General features: G+C 42.9%; 1 protein-coding gene across 1 annotated transcript in view; it reads right to left on the bottom strand.

Annotated features, from left to right (window-relative positions):
• LOC309808021 (forkhead-associated domain-containing protein 1-like) overlaps positions 1 to 24,542 on the bottom strand; it is a gene marked incomplete at both ends in the record, with an annotated part of 78,974 nt that extends 54,432 nt beyond the window's left edge. Inside the window, 2 exons of the mRNA XM_082628035.1 lie at positions 4,988 to 5,194; positions 24,450 to 24,542. Of these exons, the coding sequence (XP_082484161.1) occupies positions 4,988 to 5,194; positions 24,450 to 24,542 (300 nt within the window). The remainder of the gene's footprint in view (positions 1 to 4,987; positions 5,195 to 24,449) is intronic.
• Between the last annotated feature and the right edge of the window lie 1,065 nt (positions 24,543 to 25,607).

Here is a 25,607-nt window from a genome sequence, read left to right as displayed (position 1 = left end):
AAGGCAACAACCAACAAAACCCACAACACGGCAGCACACCTGACTCTGGGACATCAATTTCCCACGCCTGGTGCCAAGACTCTATGGGATTAATCAACGGTTGCTTCAGGGCATTGCAGATGGCCCTGCGGGTTATGTCCTGCACAACTTCAGTGGGCGCCATCCACATGGACTACGTTGTGAATGGTGACCCTGGAGTTGTGCAACATGGCAGCCCTAGGTAATACTTTGATGAGAGAGCTATAATTTACAAAGTATGGTCCTGGGGGCTTCCCTGGTGGCGCAGTGGTTGAGAGTCCACTAGCCGATGCAGGGGACACGGGTTTGTGCCCCAGTCCCAGATGATCCCACATGCCGCAGAGCGGCTGGACCTGTGAGCCATGGCCGCTGAGCCTGCACGTACGGAGCCTGTGCTCTGCAACGGGAGAGGCCACAACAGTGAGACGCCCGCGACCGCAAAAAAAAAAAAAAAAAAAAAAAAATGGTCCTAGGCACAACCTGGCTGCCAATGCACTTTGTCAAACAAAAGTTTTTCTTTATATTTTTCCATCTTGTATTTTATTCTAAGGGTAATTTATCTGCAAATGTATTTATCTGCTAGCGGGGGCAGGTCTTGGGAGGTTTCCCTGTCCAAAAGGACACTTACAAAGGAGGCATCTTGGCTGCTCCATGCTGGTTTGCTTGACTCTAAAGCTGAGGGTTATCATGTGCTTATTAGGTGCCAGACGCTGGACTAAGCAATTTACGCACTTTGCCCACTTAATACCACAGTCACTCAAGGTGGTAGGAACTATTGTTACAGGAGTGGGGACCGAGGCCCTGAGAGGTAGATGATTTGTGCACGTCCAGTATAAAAGCCGGTCAAGAGCAGGGCTGGGACGGCGCTGGAGTCAGCCTGACCTCAGGGCACGTGCTCTAACCACTGTGACATCTGCACACACATCTGGATTCCTAAGCGCCCCGCACCTCACCCCCCTCCCCCAGTAAAATGCTGTCACACCCTCCTCTATTGGTTAGGGTCACCACAACACCTGAACTAAATGCTTTCATTTGGGAACTCTTTGTCGGGAGAAGAACAGTTCTCATCATACTTAATCTGTATGATATCAGGGCAGTCCTCCGTGGAAACTCCATCCAAGGAGGAAACACAGCGCCCTCACCAGGAACCCCAAAATCAATTGGAAACAAGAATATGCCGGAAGCAAGACGGCCACGAATTTTTTAGAAAAACTGGGCTTCAAAATATTTGATGAGAGATGCTCTTCAATACCTCTCCCTTTCCCCCCTCTTCCTTTCTCTTCTTTTAAATAGCCAGCAGGTTGGGGTCATCAGGAAGTGGAATTTGTAGGAAGGTGTCAGTCAGTCCACAGGCCGCCCTCACACGGATGCTGCAAAGGACCCCTCCATGAATATGAGCGTCATGGATGGAAGCTTCTCAAGCTGGGGACGCCCCGACAGAGAGCACTTTTGAGAAGATGGGGCTGTGGAGAGTCCTGCAAAGTGCCCTGGGCACAGGCCAGGGGAACACTTGTGCAGCTGCCTGTAGTCAACCGAGGAATGAAGCAAGGTGCAAGTGCGTGTAGGAATAAGAATTGAAAAAATCCGTGCATATTCGAGTGACCTTGAGAATATGCTTTCCTCAGTGTGAAAACCAGTCAAGGCTACTGCTCCAGCTAGCATCAGGCTAAATGGTTTTCTCCCCTCCTTTTTCCACAAGTGGGGATAGTGTTTAATTTGCACTGACTAGCTGTGTGGCCCTGGGGAGATTACTTAACCTCTCTGAGTTTCGGATTCCTTGTCTGTCAAATGGGGATCACGGGAGAACCCAGCTCATAGGTTGCTATGAGCGTGAAATAAGGGAGAGCAGGCGAATTGCTTAGCACAGTGCTGTTCACGTCAGTGATTCCTCCTGCTGCTCTCCTGGTTTCTCTTCTTACAAAACATCTTCTTCCGTCTTATCTACTCAAGGTTAGAGGTCTTCATCGCTGTTTCCCACAATTATATAAGAAGCACCTTTTAAAATAAAGTCCCCATTCCATAGTTGTACACCCGTGTTCATAACAAACTTACTCAAAATGGCCAAAAGGTGGAAGCAACCCAAGTGGCCATGGATGGATGAGCAGATAAACAAAATGTGGTGAATCCATACAATGAAATATTCAACTGGAATGAACCATGAGGATATCATACTAAGTGAAATAAGATGATCGCAAAAGGACAAACAATGTAAGATTCCATTTATATGAGGAACCTAGAATAGTCCAATTCACAGACACAGCATGGTGGGAGGGGAGGAAGGAAGCAGGGGGTTTGATTTGATGGGCTTAGAGTTTCAGTTTGGGAAGATGAACAAAGTTCTGAAGATGGATGGGGATGATGGCTGCACAACAGTGTGAATAGATTTAATGCCACTGTGAACTGTACACTTAAACATGGTTAAGATGGTAAATTTTATGTGTATTTTACCATAATTTTGAAAATTAAAAGTTAAAAACAAACCCCAAAATGAAACACCTCCAAGGTTTCTCCGAGGTTTGGGGTGATAGAAATGGATGAAAGTGTTCTGAAAGCAGGTTGTGGTGATGGCTGCACAACTCCATCAATATATTCAAATTGATTGAATTGGACACTTCAAATGGGTGAAGTTTCTGTTATGTAAATTGTACTTCAGTGAAGCTGTTAAGAGCAAGCAAGCAAACAAACACATGCTGTGATCCGGAGGAAACTTTGGAGGATGAAGGAGCTGTTCACTGTCTTGATTGTGGCTATGGTTTCACAGGTGTACCCATATGTCAAAGCCCATCCACTTACAGACTTTAAACATGTGCCGTTTATGGCATGTCAATTATATCTCAAGAAAGCTGTGTTTTAAAAAGGCAGAACAGTATTCCATATATAAACAAACTCCTTATAATATATTAAACTCCTTATAATATATTAAACAATATAATTAATTAAACAATGCCTCCTTTGGATGGAAATTTAGGTTTCAAATTTTATGCCCCTATTAATAATATTTCAATAAATATCTTTGTAGGAAAAAAAAAGAAAAAAATGCAGATATTATTTGCTGCTCCCCTATTCTTCTCCCCACAGGCAAGCCACAGAGTCAGAATTTCCCAGGGAGGGGGCCTGGGAACCTGTAATTTTACTGAACATTCCTGAAAATTTCTTGGAATCAGACATGTTGGGGCACATTGAATCAAACTTCATGAACTTGGATTTTCAGGCTTGGGAGTGTGAAATCCCCTTTTCTTTGATCCCTAAAAAATTCTGTAAGTGTTCCATACAAATGATTCTAAATTTCGGTTTCCCTCCTATTGGCGGTGCATCAGAATCATCAGGGAGCTTGTGAGAATGCATATTCCCAGGCCCTACTCCCAGGGAGGATGTGTATGGTTGCCAGATTTCGCATAAATAAAGAAATGAATAAATCAATATATAATAAACTATAGGGTGTCCGTTAAATCTGAATTTCAGATAAACACCAAATAATTTTTTTAGCATATGTGGTTCCTTGCAATAGTTGGGCCACACCTGTACATAACAATGATTTGTTGCTTCTCTGAAATTCAGATTTAACTGCGTGTCCTGTATTTCATCTGGGAATCCTAAGTATGAGTCCTCAGGCCTGGGGTGAAGCCCAGATCTGCACTGTGGGTCTGCTCCCCACGTGCTTCTGACGAGGGGGATCCTTAGAACCCATGTTGAGAACCCCTGATCAGGTCAACACCTTCTGGGTCAGGAGCCCCTCCTCAGGGCGGCCAGTGGATCCCAGTGCATCCCACAAGTGAGCACACTTTAATGTTGGCCCAAGGAGGAAAAGGGGGCTGAGAAGCAGCAGGACAAAACTGCCCCAGGTTTTCAAAGCCAAACGTGGTGGATGCGGTGTCACGGGCCCTGCAGCCTGAGGGACGGTGCTCATCTTCTCTGAGTGAGTATTTAAGGCTGCCTAGTGGACCCACACCCCAGGATTCTGTCTAGATTCTCTAAACTTTATTTATTTATACCCAGCCTCGTCCCAGAAAGGACTTTAAGCCTCGGAGGTCTCAGTCCATGCAGGGTTCTTGGTGCTGGGGAGTGAGGTTAACACGCCGTCTCTCTGGGACACACACGACAGGTATTAATTGTGTGCTCACCACGAATGGGCATTATTCTGGGAGTTTTACAATTAGAACCATCTCATTTAGCCCTCGAGATAAGCCTGCAAGGTCGTTGCTGTCGTTGGCCCCAATTTGTAGATGAGGAAACCGAGGTTCCGAGGGGTCCAATGGCTTGTGCAAGAGCGCACCGAGTAGGCCAGTGGCAGAGCTGGGGTTCTGACCCAGGACTGTGTTGCTAACCAGCCCCCATCCCGCCTCCCTACTGAACCAGATACTTCTGGTGACTGAGCTTTGCTGGGCGAATTTTGGGTTACGTTCCGCTTAACCTGGGGCCATACTTTAGGTCCTGATCCCGGGAACATTTCTGATCCGGTGTGATAACAGCTGGCAGGCCTTGAGCGTCTACTCTGGCCAGAGACTTTGACTTTTTATACATAGATACTCTCTCAACGCCCTGCACCGCTGAGAAGACCCAGACCCAGGCATACAGAGAAGCCTGGCCGAGGTCGCAAAGCTAGGAAGTTGCAGAGCACTGATCTGCCTAAAAAGGAAGCATCCATCTCTGCATCTTCAAAAGCACACACTTGCTTTCCACCTCCCCTCGCCAAGCTTCACTTTTCAGGAAAACGCTCTCGCTCCGGGCTGGTCGCTAGGCAACCCTTGCATGTAATTCCATGAAATGCCCAGAAGAGGGCGCGAGGACTCGCTCTCCCCGGGCATCCACGCGATGGGGCTGAACTTCGCAGAATCGCGAAAGGAAGAGTGACGCGCTCCAGACGAACTCCACCTGTGGCCGTACCCGAGCCCTAGGCTGCACGGAAGGTGACACAACACGGCACCTCTGCACCCCACCCCACCCCACCCCCGAAGGGGCCTGGACTCACCGAGGCTGGATTTTCGATGACCAGTTCGTAGGTCAGCCCTCTGGACCCAAACCTCAGGATGTCTCCGGGTAGGAGCTTCACAGCCACGTTCTGAATGTGGCACTCATTGACGAACGTGCCGTTGCAGGAATTGAAGTCGTGGAGAACAAAGCTGCTTTCGGCCTCATTATATTCAATGAGTGCGTGATGGTTGTCGACGTCTGCAGACTGAAATGCAGAAGGGGGACAGTCAGAGCCAGGAATATCAGGAGTAACAAGGAATAACTAGTGCCACTGACACTGGGGGCCCCAATGTGCTAATCACTTCATCTGGCTGGACAGTCACTGCAATCCTCATTTTAAGAGGAGGATGCTGAGGGTCAGAGAGGTTAAGTGACTTGCCTAAGGCCACACAGCTAGTGAGTGGAGGGTCACCAGAGCCTGACAGCAGACCCAGAATAGATGCCCAGTTTTGGGGTAGGGCGTCAGGCAACACAGAGGCAAGAGGGAACTCGGGGGGAATTGGCCAGGAATTGGCCACTTGATAGTTCTCTGATCCCATGCCAGTATCCTTTTGGTTGTCCCGAGTGGCAAGACAGCAGAAATGGCCCAACACAAACCAGAAAGGTCAGTTGGCAAGTGACAACTGTCCATTTACAGCAAGTGTTAAAGTTCAGGGGAGGTTTTGTAATAATTGTTGTTTGTTCTATTCATTTTTAAAATAACATGTTTTTTGTAATAATGCAGAAAATGAGAACTAGAGAAAAACACAAAGAAGACATTAAAATCACTTAGACTCCCGTCCCCCAGAGGCAGGCACCAAGAACACGGTGGTTCACATCCTTCCAGTCTTTTCTCTATGCTTACAATCTTTTTAAAAAGTTTAAACACAATTGAGCTCATACCACAAAACATAGTTTTATAAACTACCTTTTAAAAGCCTTGGTGTACAATGAAGGTTTTTCCCATGTGCTTAATTATTACTGTTGCTTCTTAAAAGCTAATCAGAATTTATCTAACCAAAGATGATCTATTTTTCAATAGGGGCCCTGGTGTGACCACATTTCCCTCAAAAGAGAGAGACCCCAGACAGTGATTTGTCAGTGGTGTCAGAAACCTCCTGTGTAACCACTTTAATAAGAAGAATGAGCAAAACTCGGCACCAAGGAGGAAATATCACATCCCCCCCTGGCCCCGGCGCCCTGGACTATGGGCTGCAGGGCACATGCGAAGTCCTCTGTCTTCTCGGAACACTGCCTATGAGCCATCCACTCCAGCCTGAGACTTTGCAAATATTTTCTAAGTCACTCTTCTCAGAGTGCCTCATCCAACTTTCATAGAGAGTACTTGGACTTAGAAATCTATACTAATGTCCCACAATATAATTATAACCAATAGCTTATATTAATAATAGCTTATAGTATATGAATAGATAATAATATAACTGCATATATTAGTAGAATATATTAATGACACATTATGTGTAATTACACAAATGCCAGGAAATTTGCTAAGTGCTTTACTGCATTATCCCGTTTCATCTTCACAATAATTCAAAGGGATACTTCCTCATTTAAAAAAAAATTTAATTTTTTATTGAAGTCTAGTTGATTTACAATGTTGTGTTAGTTTCAGGTGTACAGCAAAGTGATTCAGTTATACATATATATAATATCTATTCTTTTTCAGATTCTTTTCTATCACAGGTTACTGCAAGATATTGAATATAGTTCCCTGTGCTGTACAGTAGGTCCGATAGTTACTCATTTCTTAGATGAGGAAACTGAGGCATAGAACGATTAAGTGTGCCCACAGTCAACCACTTTGACTCGCTTGGCTTGTTCCCAGGTTTGCCTGATTCAAATGACTGTGCCTTTACCCACTTTTCAAATTCCTACCAAACACTTTGGCACTTAAAATACTGAAACACAAGAAGAAAGCAGGAGTAGCTCTATTAATTTCAGGCAGATCCAACTTCAGAGGAAGGAAAGTTATCAGGGATAAAGAGAGGCGATACATAGTGATAAAGGGGTCGATTCTCCAAGCAGACATAACAGTCCTTCATTGTATGTACCCAACAATAGAGCATCAAAGTATGGAAGGCAAAAACTGATAGGACTGCAAGGAGAAGCAGATGAATCCATCATGGTAGCTGGAGACCTCAACAGCCCTCTGTCAGTGACGGGCAGACCCACCAGGCAGAAAATTAATAAGAATGAAGTTGAACTGAACAGCACTACCATCATCTGGATCTAACTGGCAACCACACAGCTTCATCCCACAGCAACAAAACACACATCCTTCTCAAGCTCCCATGGAACATTCACCAAGCAGACCACATTCCAGGCCACAAAATATACCTCAACAAATGTAAAAGAATAGAAATTATGCAAAGTACGTTTTCAGAACACAATGGAATTAGGCTAGAAACCAATACCAGAAAGACAGCTGGAAAATACCCAAATATTTTCAGATTAAACAACACACCTCTAAATAACAGATGGGTCAAGGAGGGAGTCTCATGGGAAATAAAAATTTATCTTGAGCTAAATGAAAATGAAAATACAACCTATGAAAATTTGCAAGATGCAGTGAAAGCAGTGCTTGGAGGGAAGTTTATGGCATTGAAGGCATACATTTGAAAAGACCTAAGCTTCCACCTTATGAAACTAGAGAAAGAAGAGCAATATAAGCTTACCACAAGCACAAGAAAAGAAGCAATGAATGAAATAAAAAGCAGGAAAACAAGAGAGAAAAGTCAGCAAAATAAAGAGCTGTTTGGTTTTTTTTTTTTTTTGTAAAGATCAATAAAATTGACAAACCTCTAGCAGGATAACCAAGAAAAAAAGAGAGAAGATACAAATTACTCAAATCAGAAATGAAAGCGATGGCATCACTACTGATCTCATGGACACTGAAGGGATAATAAAGGAATATTATGAATAATTCTATGCCCACAGATTTTATAACTTAATGAAGTGGACCATTTCCTTGAAAGACACAATCTACTGAAACTCACACAAGGAGAAATAAATACTCTGAATAGACTCATATCTAGTAAAGAATTTGAATCAATAATGAATAACCTTCCAAAATGGAAAGCACCAGGCCTGGATGGGTTCACTGGTAAATTCTATCAAACATTAAGGAAAGAATGATATCAGTTCTCAGTAATCTCTTCCAGAAAATAGAAGAGAGAACACTTCCCAGCTCATTCTGTGAGGCCAAGCTTATTCTAATAGCAAAACCAGATAAAGATATTGCAAAACAGGAAAATTGCAGACCAATACCTCCCATGAACATAGATGCAAAATCCTCAACAAAATATTAGCAAATTGAATCCAGTGATGTATAAAAAGACTTCTACACCACAGTCAAGTGGGATTTATTCCAGGTATGCAAGGCTGGTTCAACATTTGGAAATCAATTAATGTAATCCATCACATCAACAGCGTAGAGAAGAGAAATCGCATTATCATAACAGTAGATGCAAAAAGAGCATTTGACAAAATTAAACACCATCCATGATAAACTAACAAACCACCAAACCACCACAACAACTCTTGGCAAATTAGGGATGGAGGGGAACTTCCTCAACCTGATAAAGTACATCTATAAAAACCCTAAAGCTAACGTCATATTTAGTGGTGAGAAACTAGAAACTTTCCAATTAAGATCAGGAATAAGGTGAAGATGTCCCCTTTCACCACTCATTTTCAACATTGTACTGTATGTCCTAGCTAATGCAACAAGGCAAGAAAAGAGAATAAAAGATAGATTGGGAAGGAAAAAGAAATCTTCTTTGGTGAGGTGTTTGTTCAGATCTTTTGCCCATTTTGCAGATGGCATGATTGTCTATGCAGAAAATCCCAAAGAACCGACAGAAAGCCCTCCTGGAACTAATGAGCAATTGTACCCAGGTTGCAGAATACATGATTAATATACAAAAGTCAATTGCTTTCCTATATACCAACAATGAACAAGTGGAATATGAAATTAAAAACACAACACCATTTACATTAGCACCAAAAAAAAAAAAAACTGAAGTACTTAGGAATAAATCTAACAAAATACTTAGCTATATGAAGAGGTATATGAAGAAAACTACAAAATGTTGATGAAAGAAATCAAAGTAGTCTAAATAAATGAAGAGATATTTCATGTTTATTTGAAATTCCTTAATGATGTATGATGTTTAACATCTTTTCATATGCTTATTTGACATCTGTAGATTTTCTTTGGTAAGGTGTCTGTTGAGCTCTTTTGCCCATTTTTAAGTTGGGTTGTTTGGTTTCTTATTGTTGACATTTAAGACTCATTTATATTGTTTATTTATTTATTTTATTGAAATGTAGTCGATTTACAATGTTGTATTAATTTCTGCTGTACAGCAAAGTGATTCAGTTATACATATATATACATTCTTTTTAAAATATTCTTTTCCATTATGCTTTATCACAGGATATTGAATATAGTTCCCTGTGCTCTACAGTAGGACCTTGTTGTTTCTCCATCCTGGATGTAACAGCTCACATCTGCTAACCTCAACCCCCCACTCCATCTCTCCCTCAACCCCCTCCCCCTTGGCAACCACAGTCTGTTCTCTATATCCATGAAGACTCATTGATTTTGGATACATGCTTACAGCATCTTTATTCATAACTGCCAAAAACTGGAAGCAACCAAGATGTCCTTTAAAAGGTAAATGGATAGACAAATTGTGGTACATCCATACAATGAAATACTAGTGATAAAAATAAATGAGTTATCAAATAACAAAAAAGACATGGAGGAATCTTAAATGCATATTGCTTAGTGAAAGAACCTAGTCTGAAAAGGTTACATACCGTATGATTCCAACTGTATGAAATTCTGGAAAAAGTAAAACTATAAGGAGAGTAAAAGATCAGTGCTTGCCAGGGGCACAGGGGCTCTGGGGCTCAGGATGCAGAGGAGGGGCACAGGGGATTTCAGGGCAGTGAAAATATTTTTTATGATACTGTAATGGTGGATACTTGTCACTATACATTTGTCAAAAGGAAAGAACGTACAACGCAAAGAGTGAACCCTAATGTAAACTATGGACTTAGTTAATAATAGCATATCAATATTGGTTCATCAGTTGTAACAAATGTACCGCACTAATGCATGATGTTAATAATAGGGGAAACTGTGTGTATTGGAGGGGTGGATATATGGGAACTCTCTGTATTCTCTGCTAAAATTCCTGTAAACCTAAAACTGTTCAAAAAAATAAAGTATTAAAAAAAATGAAAACACATTAGTTCTTTGGAAAATGTCACCCACATCATCTTCATCACCATTGCCATTGATCTTTGTGTCCTTTGAACCTTTGATAACCCATGAATGAGAGAAATTCTGTGTGTTACATTTTGTTTGTCTCTTGCCAGGCTTCACTGCTTTCAGTTCCTCAAAAACTGTCAAGCCATTATTAAGAAATCAAAGCAAGCAGGAAGTTTTAAATGACTCCACAAATTTGGGTGAGCCTCTACCACATGTTAGGCCAGGAGACAGCTTCCTAGTTTGGCCCTATAATATCACTCGCTCCCTTTACTTGGAAAATTGCTAAATGCTGCTACTGGACAGACGCCCTGCTGCTAATACAGACTGACTCTCTAAGCCCCAGCCTACTGAGCTGTCCAACTATGAGATGAACTGTTATTTATTTATTATTATTTTTATTATTATCCTTATCATCCTCTAACATATTTTGAGGGCTTCCTGTGAACTGGGCCCTGCTGAAGCATTTTGTGTGCATTTTTATCATTTAATCTGCATGACAGCCCTAAACAGGGACTCTATTATTACCTCCATCTTAGAGATGAAGAAGCTGAGACTCAAAAGGTGAAGTGAGAGGACAGCATTACCTTGATACCAAACCCAGACAAAGACACTACAAGAAAACTACAGACCAATATCTCTTATGAACACTGATACCACAATCCTCAACAAAATAGGAGGAAACCGAATTCAACAGCACATTAAAAGGATCATACACTATGACCAAGTGGGATTTATTCTTGGAATGCAGACTTGATGGTTCAACATATGAAAATTAATCCACGTAATACATCACATTAACAGAAAGAAGGAAAAAAATGGTCATCTCGATTGATGTACAAAAAGCATTTGACAAAATGCAACCCTCTTTCATGATAAAAGCACTCAACAAACAGGGAATAGAGGGAAATTACCTCAACATAATAAAGGTCAAATATGAAAGGCCCACAGTTAGCATCATACTCAAAGGTGAAAGACTGAAAGCTTTTCCTCTAATTTCAAGAATAAGATAAGGATACCTGCTCTTGCCACTTCTATTCAACAAAGTACTGGAAGTCCTAGCCAGAGCAATTAGGCAAGAAAAAGAAATAAAGGCATCCAAATTCGAAAGGAAGAAGTAAAATTATCTCTGTTCACAGGCAACATGATCTTACATGTACAAAATCCTAAAGAGTCCATGAAAAACCACAACCCTCTTAGAACTAAAAAATAACATTCACTAGCAAAATCGTAGGACACAAAATCAACACACAAACATCAGTTGTGTTTCTATATGCTCACAATGAACAATCTGAAAAGGAAGTTAAGAAAATAATTTCATTTATGATAGCATCAAAAAGAATAACATATTTTGGGATAAATTTAACCAAGGTGGTAAAAGATGTGTACACTGAAAACTACAAAGTGCTGCTGAAAGAAATTAAAGACACAAATAAATGGAAAGACACCCTGTATTCGTGGGTTGGAAGACTTAATATTGTTAAGATGTCATTACTACACAGCAGGATCTACAGATTCAAAATCCCAACAGCAGTTTTGGCAGAAATAGAAAAATCCATCCTAAAATTCATATGGAATCTCAGTGGGCCCCAAATAGCCAAAAGAATCTTGAGAAAGAAAAGCAAAGTTGGAGGTCTCACACTTTCTGATTTCAAAACTTACTGCATACAAAGGTACAGTAATCAAAACAGTGTGATAGTGACATAAGGTCAGGCACATAGGCCAATAGAATAGAATAGAGAGCACAGAAATAAAACTTTGCATATATGGTCCAATGATTTTTGACAAGGGTGCCAAGATTATTCAATGGGGAAAGAACAGTATTTTCAACAAATGATGCTGGGAAAGACTGCAAAAGAATTAAGTTGAACTCTTACCTTACACCATGTATAAAAATTAACTCAAAGTGGATCAAAGACTTAAACAGAGTCTAAAACTATAAAACTTTTAGAGGAAAGCACAGGAGGAAAGCTTTATGACATTGGATTTGGCAATGCATTTTGGGATATGATACCAAAAGCATAGGCAGCAAAAGTAAAAATAGATAAATTCAACTATATCAAAAATTAAAACTTCTGTGAATCAAAGGACACAATAAACAGGGTGAAAGGCCATCTAGAGAATGGGAGAAAATAGTTGCAAATCACAAATCTGAAAAAGGGTTAATATGAAGAATATATAGAGAACTATAACTCAACAACAACAACAAAAAAGAACCCCCAAATAACTTGATCAAATATGGGCGTAGAACTGGAATAGACATTTCTCCAAAGAAGATATATAAATGTCCAACAAGCATATAAAAAGATGCTCAACATTACTAGTCATTAGGGAAATTCAAATCAAAACCACAGTGAGATACCACCTCATACCCATTAGGATGGCTACTATCAAAAACAAACAAACAGCAACAGAAAATAACAAGTGTTGGCAAGGATGTAGAGTAGGGGAACACTTATGCACTGCTGAGAATGTAAAATGGTGCAGCTGATAGGAAAAACAGTAGAGCGGCTTCTCAAACAATTTAGAATAAAATTATCATATGATCCAGCAAGTCCACTTCTGGGTATATACCCCGAAGAATTGAAAGCAGGAACTTAAAGAGTTATTTGTACACTCATGTTTATAGTAGCATTATTCACAATTGCCAAAAGGTGGAAGCCACCCAAGTGCCCACTGACCGATGATTGGATAAGCAAAATGTGGTCCATCCATACAGTGGAATATTATTCAGTGTAGGAGGAAGGAAATTCTGACACATGCTACAACATGGATGAACCGTGAGGACATGATGTGAAATAAGTGTCACAAAAAAGCAAATTTTGTATGATTCCACTGTGTGAGGTACATAAAGTAGTCAAGCTCATAGAAACAAAATAGAACGGGGGTTGCCAGGAGCTGGGGAAGGGGAAACGGGGAATTGTTCTTTAATGGGTACAGTTTCAGTTTTGCAAGATGAAAAATTCTGAGGCTGGTTGCACAACAATGTGAATAACTTACAACTACTGATCTGTACACTTAAAAGTGGTTAAGATGGTAAACTTTATAGGTATTTTACCACGATTCAAAAAATGGCTAAGATGAAGGGACTCACTCAACCTCAGGATGCTGGCACAGGGCAATGTCAGGGTTTGAACCCAAGTCTAATTCCAAAACCTGTACCTTTGATTTGTACCCTGTGATTTTCAGAGTAGAGAGTGATTTAATAATGAGAGAGGAGACAGGCAGGACCTAATAGAGAAAACAAGTGCATTTCTTAAAGGCTCCTGCATTTTAAATGTTTAAAAATTATATAGTGAGTCCATAAAATATTAAGACGTTTAAACATCTCTTAACAATGACCATCTGCTCTGATGACTCCCGTGCTTTGAGGAAGTCTCCTCGGGAAGCTGACTTAGTTATGACATTGCCCTGAGGTTCACTGACATTGTCACTGAGGTTCGACGTGTACCTGGAACCGTCCTTTGGAGCTAGGTTTCAACCTTGCATCACCTGGCACTGGGAAGCCCCATCTCAGACCATAACCTCCCGCTCCCGGCCTTCCTTATCCTCTGTCTCGTCCTCTCCTTGAGTCACGTAGCCTTTGCTCCCTGTTTGCTCCCTATGGGTAATGCCCTATGCTCACCCAGCCTGGGCCCTGCTCAAGCTCACCAGCTCCTTCAAGTCCATCCCGGCCCCCAAACCCTCCTGCCACCCTCACACTTCTGTCCTGAGGCTGGCCCAGTGCCCTTTGGGCACCCCAGACAGCAGGTCCCTGCTCTCAGGCTTTTCATTCTACTTTGACAACAGCCTCCTAGGTCTTCACCTCCTGCACCTGCCTGCATCCTCCGTCTGCTTCTCCCGACCCTCCTCCATCCCTTTACACGGCGCCCTCTGCCCAGCAGGCCCACCTGTGCAGCTACATCCGTGGGCTGATGGGCTCCTTGCCTCTGGTTTCTGGTTGGGTTTGGCCAATGGGGGGGTTAGAGATCAGAGCAGGGAGGAGAGAGCTTGGGGTACTTACTCCCCTGGCTTCCATTCTCTGGGGCCACACAGCTTCCCTCAGAGGACTCTACCCAGCCCTCGGGGTCCCAGGAAATGCCCCTGCCCCTCACCCCTCAGCTCTGGGGGTGGGAACAGTCCTCACTCATACTAGCTCTGGGCCCTGCACTATCCTTTGTGGTTTCTCTGAGCCCTGCCCACTCCCTATGGAGTCCCTTCAGGAAACTCCCCTCCATCACTCCACACCCCTGTGAATGTGCCTTCAGCTCCCTGCCAGGACCTGGACTTCCCAGGCATGGAGAAGCTCCTAGATGGGACCTTCAAGGCTTCTCTTAGCTGCCAAGGGCCTCCGGGTGGTCCTGCCTTCATCCCACCCTGGTCTGGTCCCTCTCCTCAACCATCTCCTCTTCTGCATCCTCACCTTGACAGTATAACTTCCGTCTAAACTGTGAACGTGCTCACCACCCCCTCGGCCTGGAAACACCGCCCCTTCCCCCTTCCTTTCCTTTATTGTCAAATGGCTTCAAGAGGGTCCTCTCCCACTGGGTCCTCAACCCACTGCCATTGCCCTCGGGGGCCTCCTCGGGCTCTCGGCCTCCCTGTGACATGTGACACAGTTGTCAGAGAGAGGCACGTGGCCTGGTGGTTCAGGGGTTGGGGGAGCAGGGCAACGTGGTGGTTATTAGACTGGGCTCGAGTCCAGCTCTCCTACTTCCTAGCAGGGTGACCTTGGGCAAGTGATACCTCAGCTTCCTCATCTGTAAGGTAACAAAAGGACAGTCTTATAAGCTACTGCTGACGTATAAATGATATAATACATACTAAAGCACTTACAAGAGAACATAGGGCAAATGGGAAATGTTCTCTATTATGAGCAAGAGGATGGGCTCTGGAGTTAGAAAGCCTTGAGTTCAAGTCCCACCTCTGCTACCTTCCAGCTGTGCAGCCTGGGGCACGGTTCTTTGCTTCTCTTTGGTTGCTCCCTGAGCAGCAAAAATGAGTTTGATAAGCTGGGCTTCGTAGGATTGACAAAAGGTACTGCTTGGTGACATGTTCAAAGGAGTGGGATAACATTTTTGAAATTAACTTGTGTGTGTGTGTTTGTGTGTGTGTGTGTTATCTATTTCTTTTAACCTTTTGGTTCTAGGCTATCCCATCCCCCAGCCCCATCCCCCCACTGCCTCCAGAAAGGGATGTAGTGCAGAAATAGTAAAAAAAAAAAATGGGGTTTTCAAAAGAATAAGGATATGAGGAAACGGCCAGGCACTGGTGAGACGACGAGTCTGGGATTGGAAGGAAAGAAGAAGCTTCTCTGCTTCCCCGTCAGCTGGATCCTTCCTCCCCGGTCTCCCCGGGAGAGCCCTGTGGACCGGCAAGGCCTCAGGAGAGGCTGGTCCTGAAATCAGACTGCCCGAGCGTGGTGCCCAGTGCCCCAGCCTCCCTCTGTGACCTCAGGCAGGATACTCAGCCTATCTGTGCCTCAACGCCCTCATCTGTAAAGTGGGGCAAACAGCACTAACCTCCTAAGGATGAAATGAGTTAATACACTCGAGAGTGAAAAGAACAGTACCTGGCACAAAGCAAGCTGTCTCTGTGATGAATACCCTCAGCCTGGCAGCAGCTCTCTGGCTCCCTCACCTCTCTGACTGCTTCCAGGTCTCCACGCCGGGCTCCTCTCCCCTCAGATGTCCGTTTCCTCCGCACTCTGTCCATGGGCTGGGGCCACTGTGCCACCCCCTCGATTCGCAGGTGTGTATTTCCAACCCCTGGTTCATCTCCAGACCCCAAACTGCCTGGCTGCTTCCGGGATGTTGAGGTGCTCACTCAACCAGTCCTGCTTCCTCCCCTCTTGGTAACGGTATTATCACCTGCCAGCTCATCCAGCCATCTTTCTCCGTGGCCTGTGGCATTGATCCTACTGATTCTTCCAGAAAGCTCTCAGACCAGTCCCAAAGCAACGGTCCAGTCAGGTGGTAGTATTAATGTGGTGGGCAGAATGGTCTCCCAAAGATGCCCATGCCCTGATCCCCAGAACCTGGGAATATGCTCCATGACGTGGCCAAAGGGTCTGTGACGATGTCAAGGTTACTAATCAGTGCTCTTAAAAGAGGGAGACTAAGGACTTCCCTGGTGTTGCAGTGGTTAAGAATCCGCCTGCCAATGCAAGAGACACGGGTTCGAGCCCTGGTCCAGGAAGATCCCACATGCCATGGAGCAACGAAGCCCGTGTGCCACAACTACCGAGCCTGCGCTCCAGAGCCCACGAGCCACAACTACTGAGCCCACGTGCCACAACTACTGAATCCCCGTGCCTAGAGCCTGTGCTCCACAACAAGAGAAGCCACTGCAATGAGAAGCCCGTGCACCGCAACAAAGAGTAACCCTCGCTCGCTGCAACTAGAGAAAGCCTGTGCTCAGCAACGAAGACCAAACCCAGCCAAAAACTTTTTAAAAATTTTTTAAAAAGTGGGAGACTATCATGGGTTATCCAGGTGGGACTAATTGAACTCCACCAGTCCTTATAAGCAGAGAACTTACTCTGGCTGGATTGGAGAGATAAGTGGTGTTTCTTGCTGGGCCCCCACTTAACAGCCCCAATGCTCCTCTTCCTGGGAAAGCACCAGGTCAACGTTTCCTCTTTACCCAAATCCCCCCTTCGATGGCACCACCTCAGTCTGTTGCATGAATGAGGATCACAAGAACATTCATCTCACATTTCACTGACAACCCCCATTCTCCATTCCACAGGGTGGAATTTCCCTAGCTTAGTCAATTATCTTGTTATCTCAGTTAACTGAGAATTTCCAATTTAGATATTAGATGTTCCCAAAGCTAAATTTACACTCAAAAAGTGAAGCTTCTGTTTTTAGAAGCTTGAGTCAGCTCAGTCTGAAACTCAGCCCCACCTCCCCCGTCTAGCTGTGTGATTTGGGCCAGTTCCTTAACCTTTCTGAGTCCCATGTCCATGTCATCAAATGAGGATAATAATGATAATAGTAGTTCTCACCCGCACAGGATTTGTTTTGTGGATATAATTCTATAAATATATATACAGAACATACATAGATGATGTATAAAGCCATGTGAGATACAGTAAGTAGTCCAGAAATGTATGCTGTAGCTCTTTGTATTATGTATGCTATTCAAAAGATTATGATCTTTCTTTCATCTCACATCCATCAGAATGGCTAGTATATAAAAAAAAAGGAAATAACAAGTGTTGGTTAGGACTCAGGGAAAGTGGAACCCTTGTGCCCTGTTGTGAGAATGTAACTTGATGCAGCCACTATGGAAAACAGCATGGCAGTTCCTCAAACAATTAAAAATAAAATTATCATATGATCCAGCAAGTCTACTTTTGGGTATATATCCCAAAGAACTGAAAGCAGGGGCTTGAAGAGATATTTATACACCCATGTTCATAGCATTGTTTGCAACAGCCAAAAGGTGGAAACAACCCAAGTGTCCATCAGTAGATGAATGAATAAACAAAATGTGGTGAATCCACACAATGGAATATTATTCAGCCTTAAAAATGGAAGGAAATTCGGACACATGCTACAGCATGGATGAACATGGACATTATACTCAGTGAAAGGATATTATACTCAGTGAAAGAAGCCAGTCATGAAAAGACAAATACTGTTATGATTCTACTTATATGAGATACCCAGAGTAGCCAAGGTCATAGAGACAGAAAGCAGAACGGTGGTTGCTGGGGGCTGGGATGGGGGGACAAGGGGAGTTGTTGTTTCATGGGTGCAGTTTCAGTTCTGCAAGATTCAAAGAGTTCTGGAGATGGATGGGGGTGATGGCTGCACAACAGTGTGAATATATTTAATGCCACTGAACTGCACACTTAATAAAAGTGGTTAAGACGGTAAATTTTATGTTATGCATATCTTACCACAATAAAAAAAATGAGAAAAATGAGATCACGATCTAGCCCTTTCCTCTGAACTTTTTCCTCTTGGAAGCCCTCCATCTGCTGGTGAGAAACTAGTCCCATCAATTGCTGTGCTGGGTACTGAGCAATGAAATCAGCCGCCAGTTCCCAAACAGGGGACAAAACAGTCCCTGAGGACTGGTGAGACCAGACAGGTGAACCCCCAGAGCAAGGAGCACTTGGGGAGAAGCCAGGGGTGAGGTGGGGGTGAGGGGGGAGGATGGGAGCACGACCCAGGCAGGAGGACAAGCGCGATGCAGATGGGGAGCCAGCAAGTGCACCCTCCCAGGCCTGTTTCATTCCGTGGATTTCCCCACAGAGAGTCCACCTGTCACCTTCTGTCTCAAAATGCAGGTGTTCGCTTAGAATAAGAGAAATGTGAATTGAAATGACACAGGTACCATACTTCACCCCGTAGATCAGTGAAGATCCAATGGGGGGTCAGCACCCTAGGCTGGGGAGGGAGTGGGAGACGGGCGTCCACTGCTGGCAGGACACCACATCCGGAAACCTCTGGTGGACAATTTGGCCATGCCCATCAGAGTTACAGCTGTATGTGTCCTTTGACAGAGCAGACATACCTGCACGTCCGTGAAATGATGCAAATAATAGGAGAATCCCAACAGCCTTGTTTAATAATAATAAACAAGATTATGGTGTAGGCTCTGGTTCTTTTCTGAGAGGGAGCCCAGAACTGGCAGGGGCCAGGAAAAGGGACGAGAGTCATCCGGCTGGATGGGATCTGGGGTGTGTGTATGAGATCAGTCTGGCTTCACGACCCTCAGATCCCACGCTAGAAGGGCTGACACAGGCTGGAGAGATGGCTCCACCCATGAGAAAGGAGATGGCTGGCAGGACACTGATCACCGAGGGTGAGGGGTGGACACCAGCATTTCATCCCCCTGTCATGTCTGTTCTTTCTTTTTCTCTTCCATCTCCACCCTCGTAGCTGCAGCCCTGCACTGACTTGGGCTGTCCTAGAGCTCAGTCTTCTAGGGATCCTGGGACTTCCCCAGGGTGGGACTGGGGGAGTCCCTGGGGAGGGGTAGGGTCAGTCAGCCCTTCATTGTTTACCCTTCGCTTCTCTTTTCCTCAAAACAAAGTTTATTGAAAGAATACACACACACACACACACACACACACACACACAAGCAGGAGTTCTGCTGATCAAGAACGGAGAGGGAGGGAGCACTGATGGTGGGGTTCTCAAAGTGTGGTCCTGGAGCCAACTCCAGGGGACTCCATTCCCCCCACCTGAACCTGGGGAGCATATAAATGTGAAGATTCCTGGGCCTTACCCCAAACCCACTGGGTCAGAATGCCTAGGAGTTCATGTTGAACAACCACTCTTAAACATGTGGAAAATCCAACAACCACTGGCTTTGGTGTTTCTTCATTCTGGAAGAACTGAGTCCCTTTCTCAGCAGAGTTTAAATAACAGCCACATCCAACTCTAAAGATTACAGTTTACAAGGCACATCAAATCATATAAATTATAACTTGCAATGTTTAGCTGTGAAATGAGCAAGGCTGAGGCTTTTGAGCCATGTAAAATGGGAGAGGGGAGATTGTGAATAGAGCTCCTGATGGCTCGTCTGCACACAGCAGCCGGGATGTTCACTGGCAGGTCTCCCCCTTGTTTACAATCCTTCAAGCCTTCTTCCCACTGCTTTTCAGATAAAGATCAAAACCCTTATGGTGACATGAAGGAGGCCGACTTGTCCCTTAGCCCTCCTCCTTCCCACTCTGACTTCTGGATGCCCTGGTTTTCTCTCAGTCCCTTGGGTTCACAATATGCTCTTCCACCCCAGGGCCCTTGCACATGCCATTCCCTTCTCCTTTTGTCTAGTTAAGTCCTCCTTGTCTTCCATATTCCTTTCCTTTACAGCCCCAATGTTGGAATGGAATTAGTCACACCTCTGTGGGATCATTTGACTTATTTCTCTCTCTCCTGGCAGCTTCCTGATGGCAGGGACCATGTCCAGTTCTGACATCACTGTACCCCTAGGCTTGGCTCGGTGCTGAGGCTCTGGGTAAATACTGTGCAATGAATGAGTGATAGCAACAGTTATCACTGTTGACTATAAACAGTTCTCACTAGCCTGGCTATAAACAGGCTTCCTATTGCCTTAGGGAACCAAACTCCTTACAGGATATAGAAAAAAGTCTGGAGGGTAAAACCCTGCAAATATCAATATTGATTTTTCCCTGAGCCAAATGATTACAAGTGACTTTTATTTTCTTCCTTATATTTTCCTTTCTCCCAATTTTTAAAAACAAGAAGCATATAACTACCTTCCATTATCGGAAAGAGTAAATGATGTCAAAATACTACGATACCAATAGTCAAAACAACATGTCAGCCTTGCTGATGAGTAGAAATCTTTAGAAGCATGACTGCCTATTCTTTAGGATTGATCCAAGCAAATAAAACAATCTTTTTTATTTGCTAGATGTAACCTCTGGGTAAATGCAATGATGACTTTTTAGTAATATAAATCCCTGAATTCTTTTTTTTTTTTTTTTTTTTCGGTACGCGGGCCTCTCACTGTTGTGGCCTCTCCCGTTGCAGAGCTCAGGCTCCGGACACGCTGGCTCAGCGGCCATGGCTCATGGGCCCAGCCGCTCCGCGGCATGTGGGATATTCCCGGACCGGGCACGAACCCACGTCCCTTGCATCGGCAGGCGGACTCTCAACCACTTCGCCACCAGGGAAGCCTAGTGACGTATTTCTTAAGCTAAGTCCGAGGAGCAGTAAGCAGTGAATTATTTATATACAATGAATGCAACTCAATTTCTGTCTAGTTAATAACTGTCCTCATTAGTTCCCTTTTCCAAATGGCTTATTAATGTCAGTGGATCCTCATCTCAACCCTGTGCACCTCTGAGGATTCTTCTCAGTCTCTGTTTTATGAGACCATAATAATGATCATTGTGTCATTCACTGAGCACCACATGCCAGGCTCTTTATATGCATTTCTCACTTAATCCTCAGAATAACCCTGTGAGGTAAGAGGTTTACAGACAGGGAAAAGGAGCTCAGAGTGATTAAGTAATTTGGTTGAAGTCACTCAGCCACAAAGTAGCCTAATGAGATTCAAACCCAGCTCTGTCTATCTCCAAAGCCTGTGCTTTTAAAAATTACTACAGTTTTCTAATATCATAGGCCGGTTCAAAACAGAGATCTCTGTCTCTACTTTAGCCAGACAGGAAATAAAACTACCCCAAATCTATGCCTTGTTAGGATAAAGAAGAAACTACAGTTCTTCTTCTTCTTCTTTTTCCTCCCACTTTGCACACTGAACAGATGTTCTGTGTCCTTGAAGGGAGACCATATCATGGAGGAGAATCTCACGGGGACGTTCATGGAGTTATCTTTAAACCTGTTGCGTTTACAATAAACATTCTCAGAAAACTAGGAATAAAGGGGGAAATTTCTCACTTGGTAAGAACATGTATAAATACCCTACAGCTAACCTCGTACTTAACGGTTAAAGACTGACTTTTTTCCCCTAAGGTCAGGAACAAGTGAATATAAGGATTTATACACTGCTCTTGTTCAGCAGAGTCCTGGAAGTCTTAACCAGGGAAATAAAGCAAGGAAAAGAAGATTCAAGGCATTCACATCTCCTTTTCTGAAAGGAGAAATAAAATTGTTCTTATTTGCAGATGACATGATTGTTTATGTATAAAATCCCAAGAAATCTACAAAAGCCCTTATATAAGAAAGTGCAGTTAAGGTTCCAAGATACCAAGAAGCATATAAAAATCAACTGTATTTCTATATACTGTCAATGAACATGTGGACACCAAAATTAAAAATATAATACCATTTACAATCACTCAAAAAAAAAAAAAAGAGAGATATACTTAAGTGTAAATCTAACAAAACATGTTCAGGACTGGTATGCTGAAAACTACAAAACACTCATGAGAGACACTGAATAAATGGAGAAATATACCATGATCATGAATTGGAAGACAATGTAGGTGTATATCAATTATTCTCACATTGTTATATACGATTAAACACAATTCCAATCAAAATTACAGCATGATATTTTGTATATACAGACAGGCTTACACTAAAATGTAAATGGAAAGGCAAAGGAACTAGAATAGGTTAAAAATTTTTTTTAAAGAAAAGTGGGAGGAATCACTCTACCTGATTTAAGACTTACATAGCGACAGTAATCAAGGCTATCTCGTAATGGTAGATCCATTATGACAAATAGATCCATGAAACATAATAGGGAACTAAGAAGTAGCCCCCATAGAAAGTATGACCAGATTATTTTTGACAAACTTGCAAAAGCAATTCAATGGAGAAAGGATAGTCTTTTCAACAAATGGTTCTGGAACAACTAAATATCCACATGGAAGAAAAATGAACTTTGACCTAAATCTCACATCATAAACGACAGTGAACCCAAAATGGTTCATAGATTTAAACATAAAACTATAAAACACTTAGAAGAAAACATAAGAGAAAATCCTCAGGGCCAGGGACCTTGTGGCATGTTCTTAGACATGACACTAAAAGCATGATCTATAAAAGAAAAAATAACTACCTGGACTTCATCAAAAGTTAAAGCTTTTGCTCTGTGAAATACTCTGCTAAGAGAATGAAAAGACAAGCTACGGATGGGAGAAAATATTTGCAAACCATCTATCTGACAAGGGACTCATATCTAAAATACATAAAGAATTCTCAAAACTCAATGGTAAAAAAATTAACAATTCGATTAGAGACACTTAAAAGATATGAAGAGATATTTCACTGAAGAGGATATGCAGAAGGCAAACACGTACATGAAAAGACATTTAACATCACTATCGATTTGGGAAATGCAAGTTAAGACTATGATGAGATACCAGTAACTAAAACAGCTAAAATGAAAAACAGTGTTTATGCTAATTGCTGGTGAGGATGTGTCTCATACATTGCTGGAGGAAATGAAAAATGGTACAGCCATGCTGGATAAGTCTGGCAGTTTCTTTACAAACCGAATCTATATAAACACATATGTTAATCCATGCAATCATACTCCTGAGCATTTATCACAGAGAAATAAAAACTTATGTTCACACAAAAACCTGTACACAAATGTTTATGGTACATTTATTTGTAATAGCCCCAAATGGAAACAAAATGTCCTTCAAAAAGTGAATGGTTAAACATAGGTGATACGTCCATACCGTGGACTATTACTCAGCAATAAAAGAACAAGCTAATAACCTAAGTGGATGTCAAGGGCATTACAATGACTAAAAAAAAAAAAAAAAATCAATCGCAAAGGTCATAGATAAATGATGAAAATTATAGAGACGGAGAACAGATTAGTGGTTTTCGGAGCGTGGGGACGATGGTGGGAGGAGGAATTGTGACTATAAAAGGAGCATCACAAGGGACATCTCTGATGATGGAATACTCCTATATCCTGAGGGCCACACCCAAATCCACACGTGGTAAAATGGCACAGGACTCCACACATGCTTCGTGCCATTCTCTCTACCATTTGTGCATCTATAATTATTTCAAAATAAAGTTTAAAAAACTCTGTTGAGTGAAGTCTGAGAGTGGTCTGCCTTTCACAGTCCTAAAGGGATTCCATTGCATTTCTCTTTCTGCTTCAATATTTTAATCCCTTTCAAAATGTTAAAAGGCTCAAAGCCACTGTTTTTATAATTCCTTACTTACAATTTCTTCCAACTTCCTTGGCTGTCAATGAGCTGGGACTGTGGACCAAGCCACAGCTAATTCAGAGAATGGAATGAAATGAAGTGAGAGAGCGCTGAGGCCATGCCCAGGGCTTACCCTGATTTACTACTTGGAGGTACGGGGGCGGGGGAGGGCTCTGAGGGGCCTGTAGTCTCCAGAAGCTCTGGAAAGGGCGAGAGGCCATTGCTCAAGCTGGGCCCTTCAGGTGGCCGTGGCTGCCAGACGCGGAGCAGGTGAAGGTCAAGCATCAGCTCTACGCCCGCCTTCCAAACCGCGCCATCAGGGTGGGACACTGCACACACAGTCAGCAAAGGACACAGGGCCCATCGCACTTTGCACTGTGCTCATTCTTACCACATGTGCCAGGGAGACCCAGCACATGCCGGGATTGGTTATTGGTGGCACACCGAGGAAGGCTGGGACTGTTAGCCAGAGGCTGTGCTTTACAAGAGACTGGAGTCCACAGAACAGTAAAGACTTTTGGTGGTGTGAGGGGTAGGGAGGGTCGGGGACTGGCTAGGAAGAGGTCTTACCTCTAAAACAAGGTCTGAATTTTCATGCCTTCCAATCGTAGTGCTTTTATTCAGGACAAAATAGCCTTCTGCACTCTTTAGATAGGCTTTCATATTCTCTGCTTTCCCTATAAAAGGTTTTCAGAAAACAATTTTGTTAGAAAAATACAGTCCTCTAGTTATTCAATGTCATATTTAGAATGAATGGAATACACCATAATGTCCACAGGAGAAGTCAGCAGAGGTAGGAGTGGATAGCTGGATTTAACAATGATCACAATGATAATTCCACACATTTTTAAGACTGTCCTTTTAACAGTGATAGCCGGCATAGATGAGCTTGCTTCTGATCACAAGAGGACATCCTTTATGTAATTCAGAGCACAAACAAGCAATAGCAAAAAACAAAACAAAACAAAAAAAACAAATCTGAATTCCACTGATAACCACTCTCCACCTCCCATTAAGCTTAGTTTGGGGTTAGTTATCTGACAGAATCAAGTACTCAGTGTTACTAACCCACCACTTACTAGCTCTGTGACTCTGGGTGATTTACTTATTCTCTCTTTATGCCTCTGTTTCCTCATCTGTAAAATGGGGCTAATAATACTCTGTATCCCAAAGAGTTTTGTGAGGATTAAATGTGAAGCATCTAGAATGGTGATTGCTACACTAAACACCCATTTGCCCTACTGTGATTGTGACTGTTATTAATCTTGGGCTTCTGAACTTTGACTCAAGAAACCCCAACTTCTACAGAGCTTCTTAAAGTGTGGAAGAGTCAGTCATCAAGGAAATGGGCATTAGAAGATACTTTCTTTTTAAGTCACCGCATTCCTTCATATATTTAGGTTGAAAAGAAATGATTTCCAAAGACAAAATATCAAGATTATAGCTTGGCTGTACGGTCAAGACTCTGTACGTATCTTTTCCTGGCATTTTATTAGGAAAATGTCAAACACACAGAAAAGTTGAAAGAAGTGGATGGTGAACTTCTATAGAACCACCACCCAGATTCTACAATCAACATTTTGCTCTATTTGCTTTATCACATATCTACCCATCTATACATTTTATATTTTAATGCATTTCAAAGTAAATCCTATACATGGTTTTAAAATTTATTTATTAATTTTTGGCTGTGTTGGGTCTTCGTTTCTGCGCGAGGGCTTTCCCTAG

The sequence above is a fragment of the Mesoplodon mirus genome, assembly GCF_964341445.2.
Source record: "Mesoplodon mirus genome assembly, chromosome: 7".
Taxonomy (NCBI): domain Eukaryota; kingdom Metazoa; phylum Chordata; class Mammalia; order Artiodactyla; family Ziphiidae; genus Mesoplodon; species Mesoplodon mirus.
Note: the sequence above shows the minus strand (reverse complement) of the source record. Positions and strands in the feature narration are given on the sequence as shown.